Genomic DNA, 19,940 nt, shown 5'->3' on the forward strand with positions numbered 1-19,940 from the left:
ATATCTCTGACTATGTTTTTCACAAATCACACCTAAATTTACAAGCCTCTGATTCTTTTGACTCTTGCAGCTAATAAATATAAAGCACACTATCAGTACAGTAGATCTAGACCATCCCTGGTTTTGAATATGCCCCTATTGTCTTGCTTCTCTACTGTGTCCACTGTGATATCTTTTTCACACCTTTGTATCATGCACAGCTTTGTCTAGCTCTGTTCTGAATTATAACCTTAACACATTTGTGTACAACGTGGATATGCCCACTAAGTGTAGACTTTGAACTCCTTTTTCAGATGTACATCATTATCTCTGTACATCACTACAGCCCCTAGGCTGCACCCCTTTCACCCCCTCCAAGCTGATTTAGTACTTGATGTTTTTTCTCCAGCTCCCCAGCACCTGTTTCTTCCTGTTTAGGTATGAAAACACTGATTTAATCAACTTCGCCATCTGATTAATCCCTTAAGGTCGCTCCTTCTCTAGTCTCTACAGGAAATGAAGTTGCTGCCATTGTCTCCTTTATCATCCACATTTTAACTCTAAGATTTTTAAACCCTGAGTAAAAAAAAGATTAAGAGACAAATCTAAATTGTGTCCAGCTTGCTCGCTTATTGCAAACATCCACTGGGGTGCCAGCTAGCAGAGAGAGGATGGGGAAGAAGTTCTCCTTTCCATCTACCATCAGCCACAGGTTTGCTCTATACTGCACTGCAGCACATCAAATAGCACAGCTGGGAAGATCCTTTTTCAAAAACCCAGGAAACATCCCTGAGTATCTGGTTTCCTAAGAGGTAGGGCTTTCCATAGACCCACTGCAGCGAGCAATCCTAAAGGAATTCTGATCCAGAATTGAAATAAGTATAAAGAAATTTCAGGAATTTTTGGAAAAGTGCCTGTGCTACTGCTGCTGGTATCATGAATAACAGATTATTTTTTTCTCTCAAATTACAAACTTGATCTTTTCTTCTGTATGAATAAGATAAAAAGTAATTTTTAAGTGGTGCCTCATAGGTACTTACAACCATCTTCTGAAGTCTGGTACTATAACTGACCAATCTGCTAATATAAGTTTATCCTCTGCTTTTCTTTTCAGAAACCTGAAGGACGTCCTACTTTTGCAGAGTTAGTAGTGACCCTCACAGATCTAAGGAAGATGAGATAATCATAGATGTTATACAATATATTTACTGAAAGGTTAGCATTAAGCATACCAGTACAGCCTGCAGCTGGTACAGAAAAGTTTTCACAGCAATCTCGACTTAAATCACAATACATATTGAATCATCCTACATAATGAGGCAGCTGTTAGGCCTTGAGAGTGGGCTTGGCCTAATTTTCACTCACTTGAGAAAGATATCCCAGCAGACTGCTCTGGGACTCTCAAGGCTTGTTTTCATGATGAGGGAGAAAAATCTCCTGTCTGAAAAGCAGTAACAAAGCCTATTGACCTCATTGGTCTTTTTATTCATTCTTGTGTTCAGAGCTACACTAATTCCTGTAAAAATGTTATTAAATTATTTGGTACTTACTATGACTCATGCGCTGGGATATACCAATTGACAGCAGCAATATTTATGGAAGAGCCTCTGAAAAAACTCTAGCTAGGTCACATTTAAAGGCAAGTCCTTGTGCACTGCAAAGCATCCAGAACTGAAGAAACAGAGCAGTGTTTCAGAAGGGACATCAAGCTCCTTGACCAACTCCTGCAGCAGTGCCCATGTGTGTGCCTGTTCCCACTGCTGTGGATAAAGGCAGGCACAGGGAGCAAAAGGAATAGTCCTCACATAACAGCTCCCAAGTCACATCTGAGTAGGTGGAAAGACTGAGCATTTCTGAAGCATTTTAAACCTGCATTGCAGGTCCAAGTGTCTTCTATAACAATTCTTTATAAAGAAGGAGTAAGGATTATTTTTTCCAACCTCTCCCACAATTTTCCAGTATTGTCTCCCATTCCTCTGTTGCTGTCTACTCAAATGCCCATGCTTGCCTTAGTCCTTCCCTTGCAAGTGCCCAGAATGCTTAATGGACAAGTTAAAATTGGAACCTGACAATAAAGCTCAGATAGATCCTGTGATGTCTTACATGGATATGTCTGTAACACTACTTCTTAAGTTATTATTCACTTTTAAATCTTAATTGTGGTCAATGCAAGTATAGTATAGAGAAGGAAAGGCAGACGAAATTCATCATTATTTAAAATAAAATAGTCAGATCATTACAAATAAATATATTCTTTAAAATATATGATTGTGTTGTGAATTATTTATAGGTAAATATATCACAATATTTAGTTTTATAGCACTTAGCAGACAAAATATGTAAAACATACCAGCTAAAGAATGATTGTACAATTTTTCATTTCCAAATTAAAAAAATAAATGTAACAATAAAATAAATAAAGGTTTAAATTTCCAAAAGATGGTGGCATCTCTGAATCAAATTTACTCCTGGCCTTAATCAGTCATCTTTGCTGCAATAGCATTTTGACAGTTATCATCCCTTGGGAAAGGAAGTTGTTAGCTCTATTATTTAAACATTTGGGAGTATCTTCAAACACACTTCTAAGGCACTTCCGCTTCATGTAAAGCATGACATCCCTGTCATTTAATACAATCTGCTAGAAGAATTACCACCAACTGATCTCACTGTTTACTTTCATAATCAACCTATTTATGAGCATTCAATCCCCTATCAGACCTATGACTAAATACAGATCGATACAACTGTTGCAGTTCAACCCCAGCTGACAACTAAGTAGCACGCAGCTGTTCACTCGCTGCTGCCCTGCCCTGGAGGGGAAGGGAATCAGAAAGTAAAATTGTGGGCTGAGACAAGAACAGGTTAATAATTGAAACAAAGTAAAATGTAACAATAATAATAATAGCAATTAAGTGATACAGAGAGAGAAGTAAAACCCAAGAGAAACAAGTGATGCACAATACAAGTGATGCTCACCACCTGCTGACTGATGCCCAGCCCGCTCCTCAGGCAGTAAGCAGCAGCCCCCAGCCAACTTCCCCCAGTTTATATACTGATAATGATTTGGCCAGTTCAGATCAGCTGTCCTGGCAATGCTTCCTCTCAGCCGAAATCAAGACACCACCACACTACACAAATAAAGCTCACCATAGCTTATGCCCAGGCAGCAGAAGTACAAGGTTTTTTCAGCAGATGATGGCTACAAATGCAAAATTCAAACTGTTCCTGCAATATGAAGTACATGGGACTTTGAATAATATATGAGGCATCTTTTTTAATAGCTCTTGTAAAACTGGTTCTGCCATATGCAAATTATTCTGTAATGCACTGCAGTATTGTGCAGTAAAAAGCAGCTCCATTATGTTTCTGTAATCAAAGCACTTTGGTCATGCCTGTTTCACTGAGCTGTTCCTTGGTGAATATGCACCTCTCCTTGAAACATGTTGGTCTAATGCATGGAGCCAATAATGCTTGCCTACTAGGCTTCCACTTCTCAAAACAAAAATCTTTCTGTAGGTGGTTCTGGGAAAATTATGAATAGGCTGTTATTCCCACTCAGATAAATTTAACAGCTGCTGTCATCAGGGTGACAGTAAACAAATGAAAAAGCACTAGAACAGAGTCAGTGAAACTGGTGCTTAGTTGTCAGCAAGAAAGGTCTACTGGACAAAGGTCAGGTATCTACAGTGTAATTACTTTGCAGAACAGCTACACCCATAAATAGACTGAGTAGGCTCCTTAGTCCACGTGGCATCTGTGAACTAAGTTCATAATCTACCCATATTCAGACTGGCAAAAATGGGTGAACAGTGGGAGCCACCCTTGTCACTGACCACAAAGAGATGTTAGTTGGTTTTTTTAAACAAAATTTTGTGTGATAAAAATGAGACCTGGAAGAGCAGTAAAGGTTAGAAGGAGACCCTGTAACATCTCCATACAGGGAACATCTGGTCAAAGGCTGCAGGAGTGTCAGCATTTGTAAAAAGTTAGCTGATGCTTCCTGACCAAACATCATGAAACTTGAGCAGGTCTGTATCATGGATGAGAGAAAAAAAAGGCAGACATCCAAGATTCTGTGAGCCAACATTTAGGATATATCTCTTTTCTATAAAAAAAAGCATTGTTGAAAAACTGTAACGTATTTTCAAAAAGTGAAATTACTTCCCTTGTTAAAGTACTCCTGCACAGCAAAGCAGATCAATTATTTGTGTGTACAGGTCTGGTGACTCTTCTCTCCAGTGCCATTTGGTTTTCAGACCAACTCCCCCTTCTCCTGTCCCCTAAATATTCACAAACAGGGAGGCCCTGCAGACACTAAGGCACATCACCACCGTCACTCCATCCTCATGCACCACCAGCCTGGATCCTGCTCAGCCTCCCAGTCTTGTTCTGATTCTCAGCATCATCTTAAAACCTGCCAGAAAGGATTCAGCTACGGGAAACCTGCTCTGCTGGAAGGATGTTTTCTAACACACTGGCCACTTTCATTTTGCAGGGATTTAAATAGTGAGAGAAAGATGTTTACTAGAAGTATGTATTCCTCATACAGCTCCAGGAGAGGTGTAGAGGTTGAAGTTTTCAATTTGTATTCTGTGGGATGAAAATTTTTTATAGCATGGCTCTTTCAAGCATGGCTGGAAAGGCAGGTAGAGGAAGATGGGGAACAGATTTATATAGAAACTAGTCACTGAGGTATCTCTTTCTAAACTTGTACAGATTATTTAACCTATTCAAATCTTCTTGACTTACCTACATGTAGTCAGTGCAGCTTTGGAAAGAACTTAGTTGCCCATTAATTGGTCCTGAGGTATGGCAATAATGAGTAGCTGCCAAGAGTAGTTTGTATCAGCATTTAAAATCCATAATTTGATAGCAATGTATTGTGTCTGAGATTTCTTTGTTCTAGTTCTTAATCATTTGTCCTACTTACCAAAATGCTTCTAATTACTTTATATAATGTTCTTCATTTCACTGCCTGGAAAACGTGACAACTCACTGAAATATTCTCCATTGAGACTTGCTGTGAGAAAGAGATGCCTCATACATCAGCTTTGGGTTTTCTTCTCTAGTTTAAAAATATGAATTACACCCTTTTTTTATCCCTTGTTTAAAAACACAGATAATTTAGTACATAACCATGAATAATTTATCACAAGAGAAATATTAGCATAATTTCCCTGAAAAAAAATCAAAGTTATTCTAAATTAACAACTAAATATAAACATTTAAAAAAATAACATCTCTTACAGCAAATGTTTTTTATACAAAAACTTAATCAGTCATTTACTTCCTAATGTGATAGACTTCCTGTACACCATGAAAATAAGTATAACTTGGTTTTCTGACATTGTAAGAAAATAACATTCTTTTACTAGTAGTTGCTATTTATATATAAAAGCAGATAGACAGGTCCAGTAGAAAATAACAGAATTTTTGCTTGGTACAAGTTAATTGACTACCAGCAGTTGGTATAAAGAGTCCAGACCCTTCCCAAAGACAGTATTACTACGTCTTCAAAAATACCAGCACACATCCATTCAAGAACTGGACTGCTTGCTTCTTCTTACAAATAACTCACTTGTGGCCACAACACAGTGATGACTGAAAAAGCAAATAAAGGGCTATGTAAAAGGATTAATTTTTCTCTTTTTAGTATAAATCAATGTTTTCTAGAGTTATTCTTTAAATTGTGTAAGTAATTCAGAGTAAAAAGCAATATTTTTGTTAAAAGAGAAACTGTAAAGAAAACTCCATCTTCAGGTTTTTTATTTGCACTACCTGTTTTCAGCTACACAGATTTTGAAGCTTGAATCTGGCCAATAAAGCCAAAGTATCTTCTACAAGTATCTTCTAAAAAGTAATGAAACCCTGTTTGTAGATTTTCTCCTCTGAAGCTTCTTTGACACATGCATTTTAACAGCAAAGAATTGCTGCAAGTCTCATCACACTGAAAAATATTCCAAAGCTGTATATATTGTCATTATATTTTCCAGGAAAGTATATTTTTTGTGAAAATGTCTCTTTTGTTGGGGTAACATTGCTGCCATGTCCTGCACTATGGGATGTAATCTCAAATTAGGTAATTACAGTTGGTAACCAGAATACCCATTGCATAATGACATCTTCTGGGTTTCTCTTCCCATCAGCAAGACTACCTGCAATATTTTATAAAGTAATGTGAGAAGAAGAACTGGACACAGTTTTCAGCTTCATATTATTCAGATATGCTCTTCATCATAAAAATGAGGGTTTAGAAAGCAGGTGCAAAGGATTGATACAATTTCTACTTCTTGCTGTAGGTGTGTCAATGACAAACCCAGCCAAGTGAAAAAAAGATGCTTGGTATTTAGAAATAACTTTAAGTTAGTATCCCTAGTGTTCCTTTCTAGTTTCTGATAGCTTCTAAAGCATTATTAAAAATAATTGACAAGTGAGATGTTCCATGAATGTCTTTCAAAAATGGAAGTACTGAAACTCTGCACAACACAAACATATGAAATATCAGCAGCAATCCTTTCGTTCTTACAGCTAAATAATGAGCTTTTTTGGGGGGAAAGAATTTACTATCCATTGAAACTTACCTCTTCTACTAGACTTTTTGAACATTAGAGAATATACAGCCTGCTTCATAAGGAAGTTCTGCTTGGGATATAAATCTCAGTTGATTAAAATCAGTTTTTAACTGCTGAAGTGCTAGTATCCTCTGGGGAATGTTCTGGAGTCACTTAAAAATCCAATGATTATAAATATTATCTTTCTAGTGAGCTTATCAGGACTCATACATCTGATCACTTTCTTGTTCATAAAGTGGAAAACAAAGGGGATTGTAATGAGTAAACTGTGCACTGTGTAAGCTGTTTCTGTGAGATAAAGATCAGTGACCACAACTGAGGAGCATACTGTGGTACAGATACCAATCTTCAAGGCCTCTGGCAGATTATCATATTGCTAAACATTTAATAGAGGTGAAAACTAATTTTTGGAAATTATGAAAAGGCCAAACTAAAAAAAAGATGTTTGCATGTTTCTCACCACTTGTTTACAGCTCATCCTAGTTCTTTTAGAAATAGTCCATGACTGTAAAATGGATTCTGTTTATGACAGAATATAAAACAGGACTGCTTTATTATTAATAAAGGATTATACCTTTCCATAAAATGGGAAATGAAAAAAAGCTTGCATGGGTTTTAATTGGCAATATTAGAAAAAAGTATAGAAGGGAAGCCCCTTCTCAAGCCTCAGAATAATATAAAACAGAGTAGAAATTCTTAATTGCACATTCTGTTTTTCTTCTGCCTTTGAATACTTTATTCTTTTGTCTGATTTTTAAGGCAATAGCAAAATGTTTTCAGGCTTCTAATGAATTTTATTTTTCTTAAACTTGCTCTTAGTTTTGAAACAAAAAGTTACAGGTACATTCAGGGATTTGCAATCCACTTAGGATTTCTTAGGTGGAAAAGCTGAGACTTTGCTGTCACAAATGGATTTTGAGGAGATCAGTTACCAAAAACTGTATTTGATAAATTTTCTTCATGACACCTATTTAAGGTTCACAAAAGTGAAAAAAGCTTGCATAAAAATTTATATTAGAAGTTAAAAGGGTTAAACACTGTTTTCCTTATGTTGTGTCTCCAGTGAATATCCTTCATGTAAAATATCTACAAGCTTGCTTGGCAACAAACTATAAAAACATAAAGGCCATCACCAAGATAAAAGAGTACTTGTCACTTTAGCAAGGACTATCTTTTACCATTACAAGTAAATTGCATTTTGGAAACGTGGCTTAGAAAGACTATTCACTTTTTTGCTAAAAATTCTCCAATAGGAGATGCTGCATAAAAAAGGACATGTTTTTCATTGCCTAACATACAATCACCATCATTTTTCTGTCCATCATATTAATTACTAAACATTTGAATTTCATTCATTATTGCTAACAGCTGATACACAGAGGAGTGACCCACATTTAAGAGGTCTCACAGACAATTTTCCAGAGGAATGCAGGAAAGAAGGGCATTCTAGGAGACATGGATGGGCTGAGCCTGCAGCATGTTATTCTTTGATGATGAACACTAATTGAGAGTTTCATTGACTGAATAATATGTTGTCCTCCTCATATGCCAAAGCCGGATCTTCAATGCTCTCTAGTAAAGCGTGTCTGGTTTCATATTTACTTTGTGGTAGTGATGGTTCTTTGGCAACAGTGGCCATCAAGTGATTCCAGGTGATGTTAGCATTTTTGAAAGCGTACAAGAGGAAAATGCCAATGATGATACTGCAGAATCCACTCAGGGTTCCAATGATATCACCCATTTGCATACTACTCCACTCCTTAAACAAGATGATGGAGCATGTCACAACTGTCGTAGTGAAACACACATAATAAATAGGTGTCACTAGAGATGTATTGAACACGTCCAACGCTCTGTTGAGATAGTTGATCTGAGTGCTGACTGAGAGCACCAAGATGCCCACCAAAATGTAAACCAACGGATGTCGATAAACTGGCTTCCACTCCAGCATTTCTTTAATGGCAATGCCCAGGCCTTTCACAGCTGAGACAGAGAAGGCACCAATGAGAGAGCAAATTAAAATGTAGATCAATATATTTGTCTGACCTCTCTTTGGAGCCACGACAAAAATCAGGATAAGGGCAAGAACCATTAGGAAAACAGCAAATGTAATAAACGCTGTAAGAAAGAAAAAAGGGAAGAGTAATGCATATGGGATAAAATACCAAACTATGTCCAAGTACATGGTCAAAGTTATTCAGAGTCCTGAACACTTCACTATGAACTGTAGCATGCATTCACTGCAACTACATACTGACCTGGATCTTGAAGCTTTCTTTCCATCTCATCTAGCGAGGTGACCTCTTCCTCCTCTGGGGCATGAATAACCATGACCGTGGACCCCAAAATGCTCAGTACACAGCCCAGCTTGCCATGAATATTCAGCTTCTCATTTAAAAAATAGGATGACAATACAGCACTGTTTGACAAAATACAAGTAAAAGGTTCAGCTCCACCAGCAATGCAAGACATTCAAAATCTGTCTGTGTAGCATGACAGTAAGTCAAAACCCCATTTGAATTTCAATATATGGTAAACCAGCCTGAAACAATCAAATTGTAAGGAGTTTTACAAAAAGGTTGGTTGTGACCAAGAAGGTCAGGTCAGGTTTTAGGGAGGTTAGCAACCCTCCAGTTTGTAAAGAGACTAAATTGCTCAGGGAACTGATTCCTGATCTGTAGATTAACCACATGAGTTGTTTATTTCTTTTTAAAATGGCATGAAGCACTTCATTTGTCATTAAAACCAATGCATGTGAGTTTTTGAAACTGTTCTTTATCCCTTCCTTGACTCTCCCACCCAGGCACAGTTTCTGCCTGGCTTGCCAGGACTGCCCCAAAAACACAGAAAAGACACATCTTGCCCTTTGAAGAGGGCTGACCCCAGGATCTCCAAGGTGTTCAATATTTAACCTAGGGACTATAACATGGCCTAAATGAGACCACCTCATTTACAGGCACAATTAGCCTGTTAGAGCACAACCCTGGGCAAAGACACAGGCTTAATGGAGTGTGGACATGCCCACAAATAGTTTTTCAACCCACTGATCAAAATACAGATATTTTTTTCACACCAAGGTAACAAGTTCACTGACATGAAGCTCTCATGACCTCTCTGTTTCATGAAAATTGGAAAGATTGCTATCCTTATCAAAGGAGAGGGCAATAAAACTCAAGCACTTTTCCAGCAGCGGCCAGGCAGTCAGTTAACCTGCATCTACCTAGATGCTGATCCCAGCACAACTACAGGTGGTTGATCTGCATTAGTTTTGTTATGACAGAATGGCTGCAGTTTTAGCAGTTAGACTGCTGCAAGCATCTTGTCGGGGTTTTGTTGTTGTTGTTGGTTTTGCTTTGTTTGTTTGCTTTTGTGTTGTTGGGTTTTTTTAATATGGAGCCTGGTTGTTTTAAACACAGTGTTTCATACAGTACACTCAAATCTTAAAAATAAGAGTTTTATATTTAAAAGACAGTAATTTCATTTTGCTAATAAATTATTTCCCCAAAAGCTTTTAGTAAGCATAGTCCATGTCTTTTCTGCTGCCATGGTAGCCACATAATTGTACATGCTTAAGTACTTGAAAATTATTTATTTCTTCATACATCTCTGAAGACAGTTATGTTTCAAAAGAACCACAAATTTTAATTGAGCATACTGAAAACAGCTAAACTCTTCTTTGCCTTCTTTTCAAAAGGACTTGGAAAAGACAAAACCAAAAGGTTTACAAAGTGTGCCTCAATATGAAACTATCCTCCTGTAAAAATAAACTTTTTGGAAAACATTTTAGTGGGGGAATACTGCACTTTCTTTTGAAGTTTTGTCACAACTGAAAAAGAGGATAACAGTTTTTAAAAAAGCTTCAATTCTCTGGGAAGAGATAAATTACAACCTTCAATCACTGTGTATCAGCAGTATACCTGGTATATGCTGATAAGAAATACTTTACAATATAGGTGGAAGGCTGTTGGAAAAATATTCAGTTGCCTTGGAACAAAACCTCTAATTCTGTCTACCCAGAAAACTAGTTTCCAAATAAGCAAAGCATCTTTTCACACAGGAACGAAAAGCATTCTTTGTCCATATATTGCATTTCAGTTTTCTAATTAAAATTCTCTACCTTCAGCCAAAGACCACGTTTTTCCCTCATACAGTGAATGGTTCATTTGCTGAGGTTTGCTCCCAGTTGGTACTAACCTTATGAGAACACTCAGTGCACCCAAGGGGGTAACTAAGGTTGCAGGTCCAAAGGCATAGGCAGCAAAGTTTGCAGCTTCTCCTAATCCCACTGTAGAAGAAAGAACATTTGAATCAGCTTAGCAGGGGAGTGGGATATAAATGGCATGTTGTAAATATTTTGTATGACAGCTATGATAGCAAATTTAACACAAAATATTTTTTCTACACCATATACACAAATTTTCCTTTCAAAATTAGCTGCACAACTTCTTCCAGAAATAATAGAGGGTGGAGAAAGTGAAATATTTTTCTTAAGTACTCCTAGAAGCTGAACAGGTGCAATCCCAACACTTTTGACAAAAGTGGAATAAATCTTTTTAGAACAATCTGCTTTATGCAGCACTTATGTATAGGCTGAGAAGAACGAAGTGACTCACTTGACAGCAGTCCAGCCCACCAAAGCCATTCCTTCAAATAAGCATATCCACCTTGTCCTGAAAGTGGAAAAAATAACCTCATCTTAGAAGAAAGAGATCACCTTATTATATACAACTTCACATTTGCATCTACAGAGTACTGAAAGAGAATGTTATCTGGATGTGACATGAAGAATACCTGATTTTGACTGACATTTTATTAACCGCTCTACTGCTTTGGGACTCAAACTTCTGAAAAATTATATTTGACTAAATATATAAGAGGGAAAGTTCCAAACAAAAATAAAATGTCCATAAAAATAGTTGGTGAGCTTAGGAAATGCTTCAAAGAGCTTTCCCAGGTCAGATCCTATATTCATACCATCAGCTGTAGTTCATCTCTGCTTTTACTTTAAATTGGAAGAAATTGAAAAGAAAAATGCCCCTGTACACATTCATTTTTCCTCTTTTTTTTTTTTTAACATAAAACCTAAGTATATTGAATATTCAGTAACACAGTTTTTTCAAATAACCAAATTCTCTGGAACAGTATATTGCAATAAACACAACAAACAAAAGAAAAGCTGCTAATGCTATGTATTTAAATCCACGCAAAGGGCATTATTAGTCCAATTGTTAATTTTCTAGCTCTTCATCTGTTGACCTTGATGAAGGGATAGTTGTACTAACTCTAGAAACTTGTGTAATAAATATCCTTTCTACAACTTCTTGAACTTAAAAAACAAAACAAAAACAACATGAAAACAAAAAACCCCCAAGAACACAAACCAAAAAAACTAAACCTAGTTACCATCTTAAGACTTTTCTCCTCAAGTGATGGGGCAAAAAAGATGAACAAAAGAGAGAGAAAGGTATTTTGAAGGGTAAGATAAACGGAGTATTTTATTTGTTAACTAACTGCCATGAGAGAGGAAATATCATCAGCTCACTAGATTTAATACCCACTGCAGCTCCCATAGCCCCAGTAATTCTGAAATTCCAGTCCCTGTAATCACTCAGAGAGAAATACTGTATCTCCATCTCTCTTTAAGACATGACTTCTGACCACCATAAAAGTACAGTGGCTTTAAACATGTAATCTGTGATTGAACTTTGATATTGTCAAGTAGTGTTTGTGTCCCCAGCAGGATCAACGCAGGGCACCACCACTTACCAGCTCGGGTGACTCCTCTGTCTGCCAGTTTCAAAAGTCCTTTCTTCTTCAGTATGAAACTAGAACCAATAAAGATACTGGAACCTATTGCCAAAGCCAAGCCGATGTAGAGGTGATACTTGTTTTCAGCAGGCATGGAAATGCTCCAGTTTGTTTCATTGACAGTCCCATCCATAGGGATGAGGAAAGAAGAGTGTAATTCAGACATGTTGATGATCTGGCACCATGCTTGGCAGGAGTCACGGCAAGCAACAGAGAGCACAGCAACTGGGAGGAGAAAAAACATGACAAATGATTCATAATCCAGGTACAGCACTGGAGGAGCCCTGATCTCACCCTGCTCACTCCTTTTCATGTCTTCCCAGAGCACTTGTCATTTCTCACTGTGCAAATAGCATACAAAATGCATATAACATGCCCAATGCTGCCCCAGGTCATTACCCAAAGCTGTAGTTTACAGGTGCATACATTATTTTACATATATATTTTGCACTTCATTGGCTCAGTCAAGCAATTAGGGCAATACCAAGGAATGCAATGATAAAATATCATCTGCAGAGTAAAATTCTACTTAAAATCATTAAAGCTAACCTGAAACCTCAAGATGAAAGGGTTCTTTTGTGTTGTGCACAGACCACACTCTGAAAACACAAACAACATAGCCAAATCCATGATTTTGGATTTTACCTGTTAAAGTAAGCCTCCTGTTATTCCAGGCTTCTGCTTTTGTGTTTGTGGCTGAGACTAGAAACAACATGATAAAAAAAAAAAAAAAGGGAGGAAAATCTATACAGGAAGCAAACTCCAGCTGCATATGGGCACTAACACATTTTATTGAAACTGTTCCATCAGTACTGTGTGAGCCAGAGCTTCTGTAACCCATCAAAGTTTTCAGGTGAAGGCCTCATTACACATTGCATCAATTTTCAAACAACCTCGACAAGCTCTGGCTGGAGGAAGATCAGAGCCTCCAAGGGCCAGTGCCCGTAGCTATCCCTGCAACAGAGCTGCAGAGCCAGGGGAACCTGAGCTGAGACTGAAGCTTCACATTCTCAGTCAGCCAAGCTGATAATTATCAGTGTCACTGTGAAGACAGTCTGTGGGAATGACATAATTGTTATCGGCCTAAATGTGTTTTTTAAAGTAGACAAGAGGTATTGCATTTCTAAGAACAAAAGGAGTTGTTATTTTGCTTGGGGAAGCAGGGGACAGGCAGCAAAGCTGCAGCAGGGCTCATGGCAGACTAGGCTGACGTCTCAGTTTCTCACACTAGACTGCAGCGTGAAACCAGTGTGGATTAGAGAATCTAGACAGGAAGAGCTTTCAAGCACAACTTTTTTTGGGAAAAAAGTTTATTGTGAAGACATGTTAAAATATGAAACAGCTGATGCAGAAGTACTGGATACAACAAATAATTTTGCTTTCCATGTTTTCCCTGTAATTAAAAAGATATGTGAAGGATTCATCCCCCCTCAGTGGCACCATCAGTAATACACTCCCCTTTTTTTCCCTGCCTTTTTTCCTCACTGAAAAACAACACTTGAGGACTTGGTAGAAAAGGATGTGCCTCTATGTTTGTTCATATCTTAGCTCTGAAAATACTGATGTTATGTCAAAAGTACTTCACTGAACAGTAAGCAGCCTTGGATAATTCATCTAATATTCTTTAGCATGGAATATTTAAAATATCAAAGGCCTTAAAAATAGCATATCTTTTTATGCAGCTGGCAATGTTGATATTAACACTGGGAGATACTATCCTTTACAAGCAAGAAATTAGAATGTGTATCTGCTCCCAGTTTTCCTGTGCCATACTGTACAACAAATATACTACAGGAAGTTATCCTTTGATTTACAGGCTGTGCAATCACATTTCCTTGTCTGCCAAGAGAGTTTCTATATAACAGGAGTTGTTTTGTGGTGCTAAGTCAGACTTCATAAAAATGGTTCCACAAGATCTTAGAGAGCTTAATTAATGTGCAGTTACTTTTGCATAGTATGTAAAATACATACTCTTCTGCCATCTTATCATTATTAGAAGTTACAATTGGATAATAAAAAAGAAATGGAATTTGCATCTGCATCTGGAAATATTTTAAAATTCTAAAGTGTTCAATAGTCTTAGAAAAAGAAAAATTTGCAAATACTTAAGTTTTAACGTAATTAGTCAAGAATAACTTACAAAAGAAAATTGTGAAAAGTTTTTTAGGCATAAATATATAAATAAATATATAAAAATATAAAAATATATAAAATATATAAATATATATATTATATATATATATCAATTAGGTTGGGAAAGACCTATGACATCGAGTCCAGCCTATGACCTAACACCATATTTTCAAACTAGACCATGGCACTGAGCACCACGTCCAGTCTTTCCTTAAACCCCTCCAGAGAAAGTGAATCCATCAACAACCTGGGCAGCCCATTCCAATGTCCAATCACTCTTTCTGTGAAGAACTTCTTAATGTTCAATCTAAACTTCTCCTGGAGCAGCTTAAAACTATGGCCTCTTGTCCTAATGCTGGTTGCCTGGGGAAAGAGACCAATACTGACCTGGCTACAACCTCCTTTCAGGGAGTTGTAGAGAGCGATAAGGTCTTCCCTGAGTCTCCTCCTCTCCAGGCCTTACCTTTAATTAAAAGAAAACATAAAGACAAAAACTCCTGGTAAGTATAGTCTTTTAGCTACCTGCAATGGTAAAGGCAGCTTTCTATCAGCATGTTTGGTTTCTACAGTAAAGAAAATAATACTCTTCTTTCCCCCTTTTGTGAATGGTATTCTTTCATTTAGCCTGGGATGAGTGGTAGGTTAATTCCCTTTCAATTGACACTACTGCTACTTCTATGTACTCTAAAGTTTTTCTTTCCACGGCAGACATTATGACATCAAATAATGAAAATTTAATCATGTCATCTGTACAGAGTAACTCAGTGACTGCCACAGTTTTTTTCTCTCCTTTCTAAATTACAATCTTTGCTCACATTTACAAAGAGAAGTTGGATTTTTTTGCTGAGAAGAGTAATTTTGTATGGTTATAATCTCTGCTTATTGTGCTGAGCAGCTTCTCCTAGTTTTAAAAAACATATATTTTGTTCCACTTCCAAGCGCTGTGTCATTGTGCTGATCAAAAAATCACCTGAGAGATGGGAAGAACAGGCTGATCCGCGAATTACTGTTACTTTATTGCTGACTGTGAACAGTCTGATGATCACTTGGAAATGCTGAGAAAGGTGACAAACTGCTGAGGCTGCCAGGCTTCTTTGACACACAGTTTCTGTAGCTAAGCTAGTTTCACCACCCACTTCCAAACGTCAACAAACATGAACCTGTCAGCAGAACCCCTCCTTGCAGAAATAAACTCTCCCAGCTCTGACTCAAGGCTGAAAGCAACAGGAAGCCAGCCCAAGTTCAGGCAGCGAACTGTTTTTATGATTCGACTAAATCTGAATATTTTTTTCTCAAACACCTAAATAGTCTCTAATTGAATTGGGCAGAATAGACAGCCTGGTGCCACACACTTCTTGTGGCAAGTCTTGCTGTCATTCTACAGTCCTGCAAGTCCAGGGGTGACATACCCCACGGTTCATTAGTGACAGCCAACTTGGCTTTTGACCTGACACTGAAGATACTGCTCCTTAGTCATCTCGAAAACTAATTGCTTTGATTAGACACATAATTTGACCATTTCTATTGAGCTCACAAGTGAGCTTATCCCTGGCAGAAACACAAAATGCCTTTCTCAGCCATCCAGGAAATATCAAGCCCACCTTTGCCAAGGCCTGGCACCTGGGGCCAAAAGTGGGTGTACCGAGAAGCATCAAGGAATTCTTCCCTGGCGCACCTCCATCCACAGAAATCCATCAAAAAAGCTGAAAAGAGCCTTAGATGCGAGCCAGCCACAGCAGAAGCGCAGTAGCTTCCCCGGCGCCGGCAGCGCCTCGCTGGCCGAAAAACAACTGCGGGACGGCAAGGCGGAGAGAAGTCTTACGTGTGCAGGAGTGCGCAGGGGCTGCGAGGGGGCTCCAGCGCAGCGCCCAGAACGGCATGGCACGCCCCGCGCCCTCACCTCCTCCCGTCGCCGCGTCCCTCTCGTGCAGACCCCCCGCAATCTGCGCTCCGCTCCCCAGCGCCGGCCCCCCGCAGCCATCCCGCACCGCTCACCCGGCTGCCCCTCCGCGCCCGCGCCCGCACCGCCACCGACCTGCGCGGCAGGGCAGCGCCTCTCGGTGCCCCATGGCTGCGGGACACCCGCTCCGCGGGCTCGGTGGCGGCTCCGCCCGCCCAGGCGCGGTCCCGCGGCCCCGCGCACCTGGGCGCACGCCCCCCCGCCCGTCCCACGGCACCGCCGTGACCGCCGGAGCTGAAGGCAGCATCCCCGCCGCTCCTCCGGTCCTGCCTTAGCAGGGGAGTGGTCACTCCAGGAGTGACCCCGAATGGGCTTTATAAATCATTTTCACGTCCCAGTTCTCACCTGAGGAGTCCCGCGGCCCCACCTGAACGCTGAATCCATAGGAGAGAGCTCTGTCCTAGTGTACCTTGGCTGCAATTGTGTCTAGTGGGACTTTATAGATTTAATTTTCCCCTTCTTGGCATCTGGGAGACGAGGTGATCAGTCTTGATATGCAACCACGTGTCTGTGACAGGCTGCTAGTGTTCGCTTGGCCCAGTGGAGCTGTGGGTTGGCAGGGGGATCCCCTGGCCAAACTATGCCCATGTCACAGAACTAGGGCAGTGCCTGCTGATGCATATCCTGAGATATGTGGCTGAACAGGCTCCAGGGTGTCGTAAAAAACAATTACATTTATTACCCAATCAATAGTTTCAAGGTAGAAGTCTAACATGATTAAGTGAAATACATTCACAAAATGTTTGGTTTAATAAAACATATCATGTTGTCCTGCAAACTTCCTGGACAAACTGAGGACCTTTAGCATGGCCAAGGACTTCCCAAACTGGAGGCGAAGTTGAAAATTTAACACATCTCCACAGAGTACCACAGAGTTGAGACTAGCAGAGTTGTAACCATGCTTTCCAACACTACCAAAACTAATCATCATGGGTTTTGAAAAGTTTTACCACTGGTGTGGACTGCTGAAATACGGTGACAGTGTCAGCAAAACAACTTGGTTTTCCTTGCCTTAGGCATCCTTGACTTTGCAACCCTGGGGTTAAATGCAAGAGTTCAGTCTCAAAGTCTTAGCCTAATTTTTTATTTCTGTATTTATTTTTTAGCATAACTAGCGCTCTGTATGTTAGGAGAAAAGGAACATTGCATTGGTTTTTGTGAATCTACACTGTAACAACTTCTACGGAAGATGGCCTAGATCCACTGCAGACTGCATGATAAAAAGAGTTTGACTTCTCTTCTGTAACATTTCTAAAACAGTTTACTGCTAAGAAAAAGAGCAATAATTTTAAATAGTATTTGAAACAGTTAAAATCATAAAGAACAATCTGAAAATTTGGGAGCAAACTTCCATATTCTTGCACAACATAAGCATGCCCATAGGAAAAAAACATGTATATGGACAGATGTGGACAGATGCTTCTATTTGTGCCCTCTCAGATCTGTCAACCCTGTGTGTTCACACTGCTGTTACTGTAAAAATGTGTCATTTTTTTGAGCTTGTTGCAATCTTGCAAGCAACTGGGGCAGATCTGCTGAGCAAGGAGGTGGTAACATCCACAAGGTCCTGCTGAAGCAGCAGTGCAGGTGGGAGAAGGTGAGCTGCCAAAGACTGCCTTTTCCCTGGCACAGCTCTTGCTGACCTACTGGTCAGGACTTCACTGTGGTGCAGTACCCAGAGCAAGAATACTGAAAAACAGTGCAGCTAACACTTTTGCAGATGTGCTCCTGTACAGGTCAAATCCTTTAGCAGACCATGGCCATCAAGATCTTTTTAATTAATGAATAAAATATTTACTCTGAGATACACATTTGTTGACAGCTGGCTGAACATGAACCAGCAGTGTGCCCTTATAGCCAAGAAAGCCAATGACATTCTGGCTTGTATCAGAAATATTGTGGCCAGCAGGACCAGGGCAGTGATCACCCCCTGTACTCAGCACTGTGAGGCCACACCTTCAATTCTGTGCTCAGTTTTGGGCCCATCACTGCAAGAGAGACATTGAGGTGCTGGAGCATGTCCAGAGAAAGGCAATGAAACTGGTGAAGGATCTGGAGCACAATCCCTGTGAGGAGTGGGTGAGGGGACTGGGATTGTTCAGCCTGGAGAAAAGGAGCTTCAGGGGAGAGTTTATTGCTCTCTACACCTACCTGAAAGTTGTAGTGAGGCGAAGGTCTGTCTCTTCTCCAAAGTACCGAGCAATAGGACAACAAGAAACAACCTCAAGTTGTGCCAGGGGAGGTTTTTCTTCACCAAAAGGGTTGTCAGGCATTGGAACAGGCCAGGGAAGCAGTGGAGTCACTATCCCTGTAAGTATTTAAAAGACATGTAAATGTGGTGTTGGTGGGCATAGTTTAGTGGTGAACTTGATGTCAGGTTAACTTGGACTTGATCTTAATAGTATTTTTCAATGTAAATAGTGCTAAATACATATTGTTTCTTGGTTGAAAACCTTTATACAGCTCATGCTTCATGTTTTTATGATACTTTTTTGAAAAAAAAAAGTCACAAAAAACTTGTATCTAACAATCCAAGTCAATGGACATATGTAAAGAACTTGCAATCTATAATATAATTACAGAAGGGAGTGGCTATGCTGCCCGTGTGTATACTTCACTCTTGATTAGCACTTTTCATACCCATTTCAAAGAATTTTGAAACAATGTCAGGAAGAAATTACAATAAAAGTAATTTACTGACATTGATACATTTTTCTTTATTTTGGATGACATGTAAAGGTCAAATGAGAAGGAAAATAAAGTATTGATATACAAGCTTAGCACATAAAGAGGAAAAAGCTTCCAGTTTACCATTCAAAATTACACCTATGGCTGATTTAGAGCAATGCCTGGATCAGGAGCTAATGCTAATCAGCACAGCTCCACTTAATTCTGTGGAGCTATGCCAGATACAGCTAAGCACAGATCAGCCTTTTTCTGGATGAGGTAACAATATGCACGTACTAACAGTCAAAACAATTTTGTGGCAATTCCCATTTTTCCAAAAGAGAAATAAGGGTGATATGAAACTCTGCTACACCTTTCTGTGTTCTTGCACTATTTTTTACCCATTAAATGTGTAGACAATCCAAGAGAAAATTTATGTTAAAATTCTGTTACTTATGTAATGGCATCATTCCATTCATTATGTAATGAACGAAAGATTTCCTGAAACGTTCCTTAAAGTCATCAAGCACTGACTTTAACTATTGCTTTTCAATAAAAATTGAAGCTATGACTATCTAGCCAACTTCAATCTTTTACATTTATAAATAAAAGTCTTTTTTTTTTGGCCTTAATAAATCTCATCTTCTGTGTTAGTCATGAATGACTTAATTACTATACTTTGTGTGAGTTCTTGGTTTTGTTATAAATTCTTTTATTGTACTGAGGATTGTTTTCTCATATGCATATACTTGCAGTATTTAATTATACTATTGTAAATACTGAAGATGATGACAACAAGTTTTCACCACAATTAGAAAAGC

The 19,940-nt window shown here is 39.0% G+C and overlaps 2 protein-coding genes across 5 annotated transcripts in view; one reads left to right on the forward strand and one right to left on the reverse strand.

Annotated features, from left to right (window-relative positions):
- Window positions 1-2,232, forward strand: part of LOC139672447 (tyrosine-protein kinase TXK-like) — a 22,774-nt gene extending 20,542 nt beyond the window's left edge. The window contains exon 15 of the mRNA XM_071556534.1: window positions 1,094-2,232. Coding sequence (XP_071412635.1) covers window positions 1,094-1,162 — 69 coding nt within the window. The 3' untranslated portion in view covers window positions 1,163-2,232. The remainder of the gene's footprint in view (window positions 1-1,093) is intronic.
- NIPAL1 (NIPA like domain containing 1) lies at window positions 2,208-17,030 on the reverse strand. 4 transcript variants are annotated; one of them, XM_071556539.1, is made up of 7 exons: window positions 16,798-17,030; window positions 14,880-14,955; window positions 12,318-12,584; window positions 11,165-11,221; window positions 10,746-10,836; window positions 8,810-8,970; window positions 2,208-8,534 (listed from the first exon to the last, which is right to left on the reverse strand). In XM_071556539.1, the coding sequence occupies exons 3-7, from the start codon at window positions 12,523-12,525 to the stop codon at window positions 8,065-8,067; spliced, it is 987 nt and encodes a 328-aa protein (XP_071412640.1). In that variant the 5' UTR covers window positions 12,526-12,584; window positions 14,880-14,955; window positions 16,798-17,030; the 3' UTR covers window positions 2,208-8,064. The 4 variants fall into 4 exon arrangements, with proteins under 4 accessions (XP_071412640.1, XP_071412637.1, XP_071412638.1 ...); XM_071556536.1 differs by having other exon boundaries at window positions 2,208-8,669; XM_071556537.1 differs by lacking the exon at window positions 16,798-17,030 and adding an exon at window positions 16,094-16,413 and having other exon boundaries at window positions 2,208-8,669.
- Window positions 17,031-19,940: the final 2,910 nt, after the last annotated feature.

Source organism: Pithys albifrons, chromosome 5 (assembly GCF_047495875.1).
Source record: "Pithys albifrons albifrons isolate INPA30051 chromosome 5, PitAlb_v1, whole genome shotgun sequence".
Taxonomy (NCBI): Eukaryota; Metazoa; Chordata; class Aves; order Passeriformes; family Thamnophilidae; genus Pithys; species Pithys albifrons.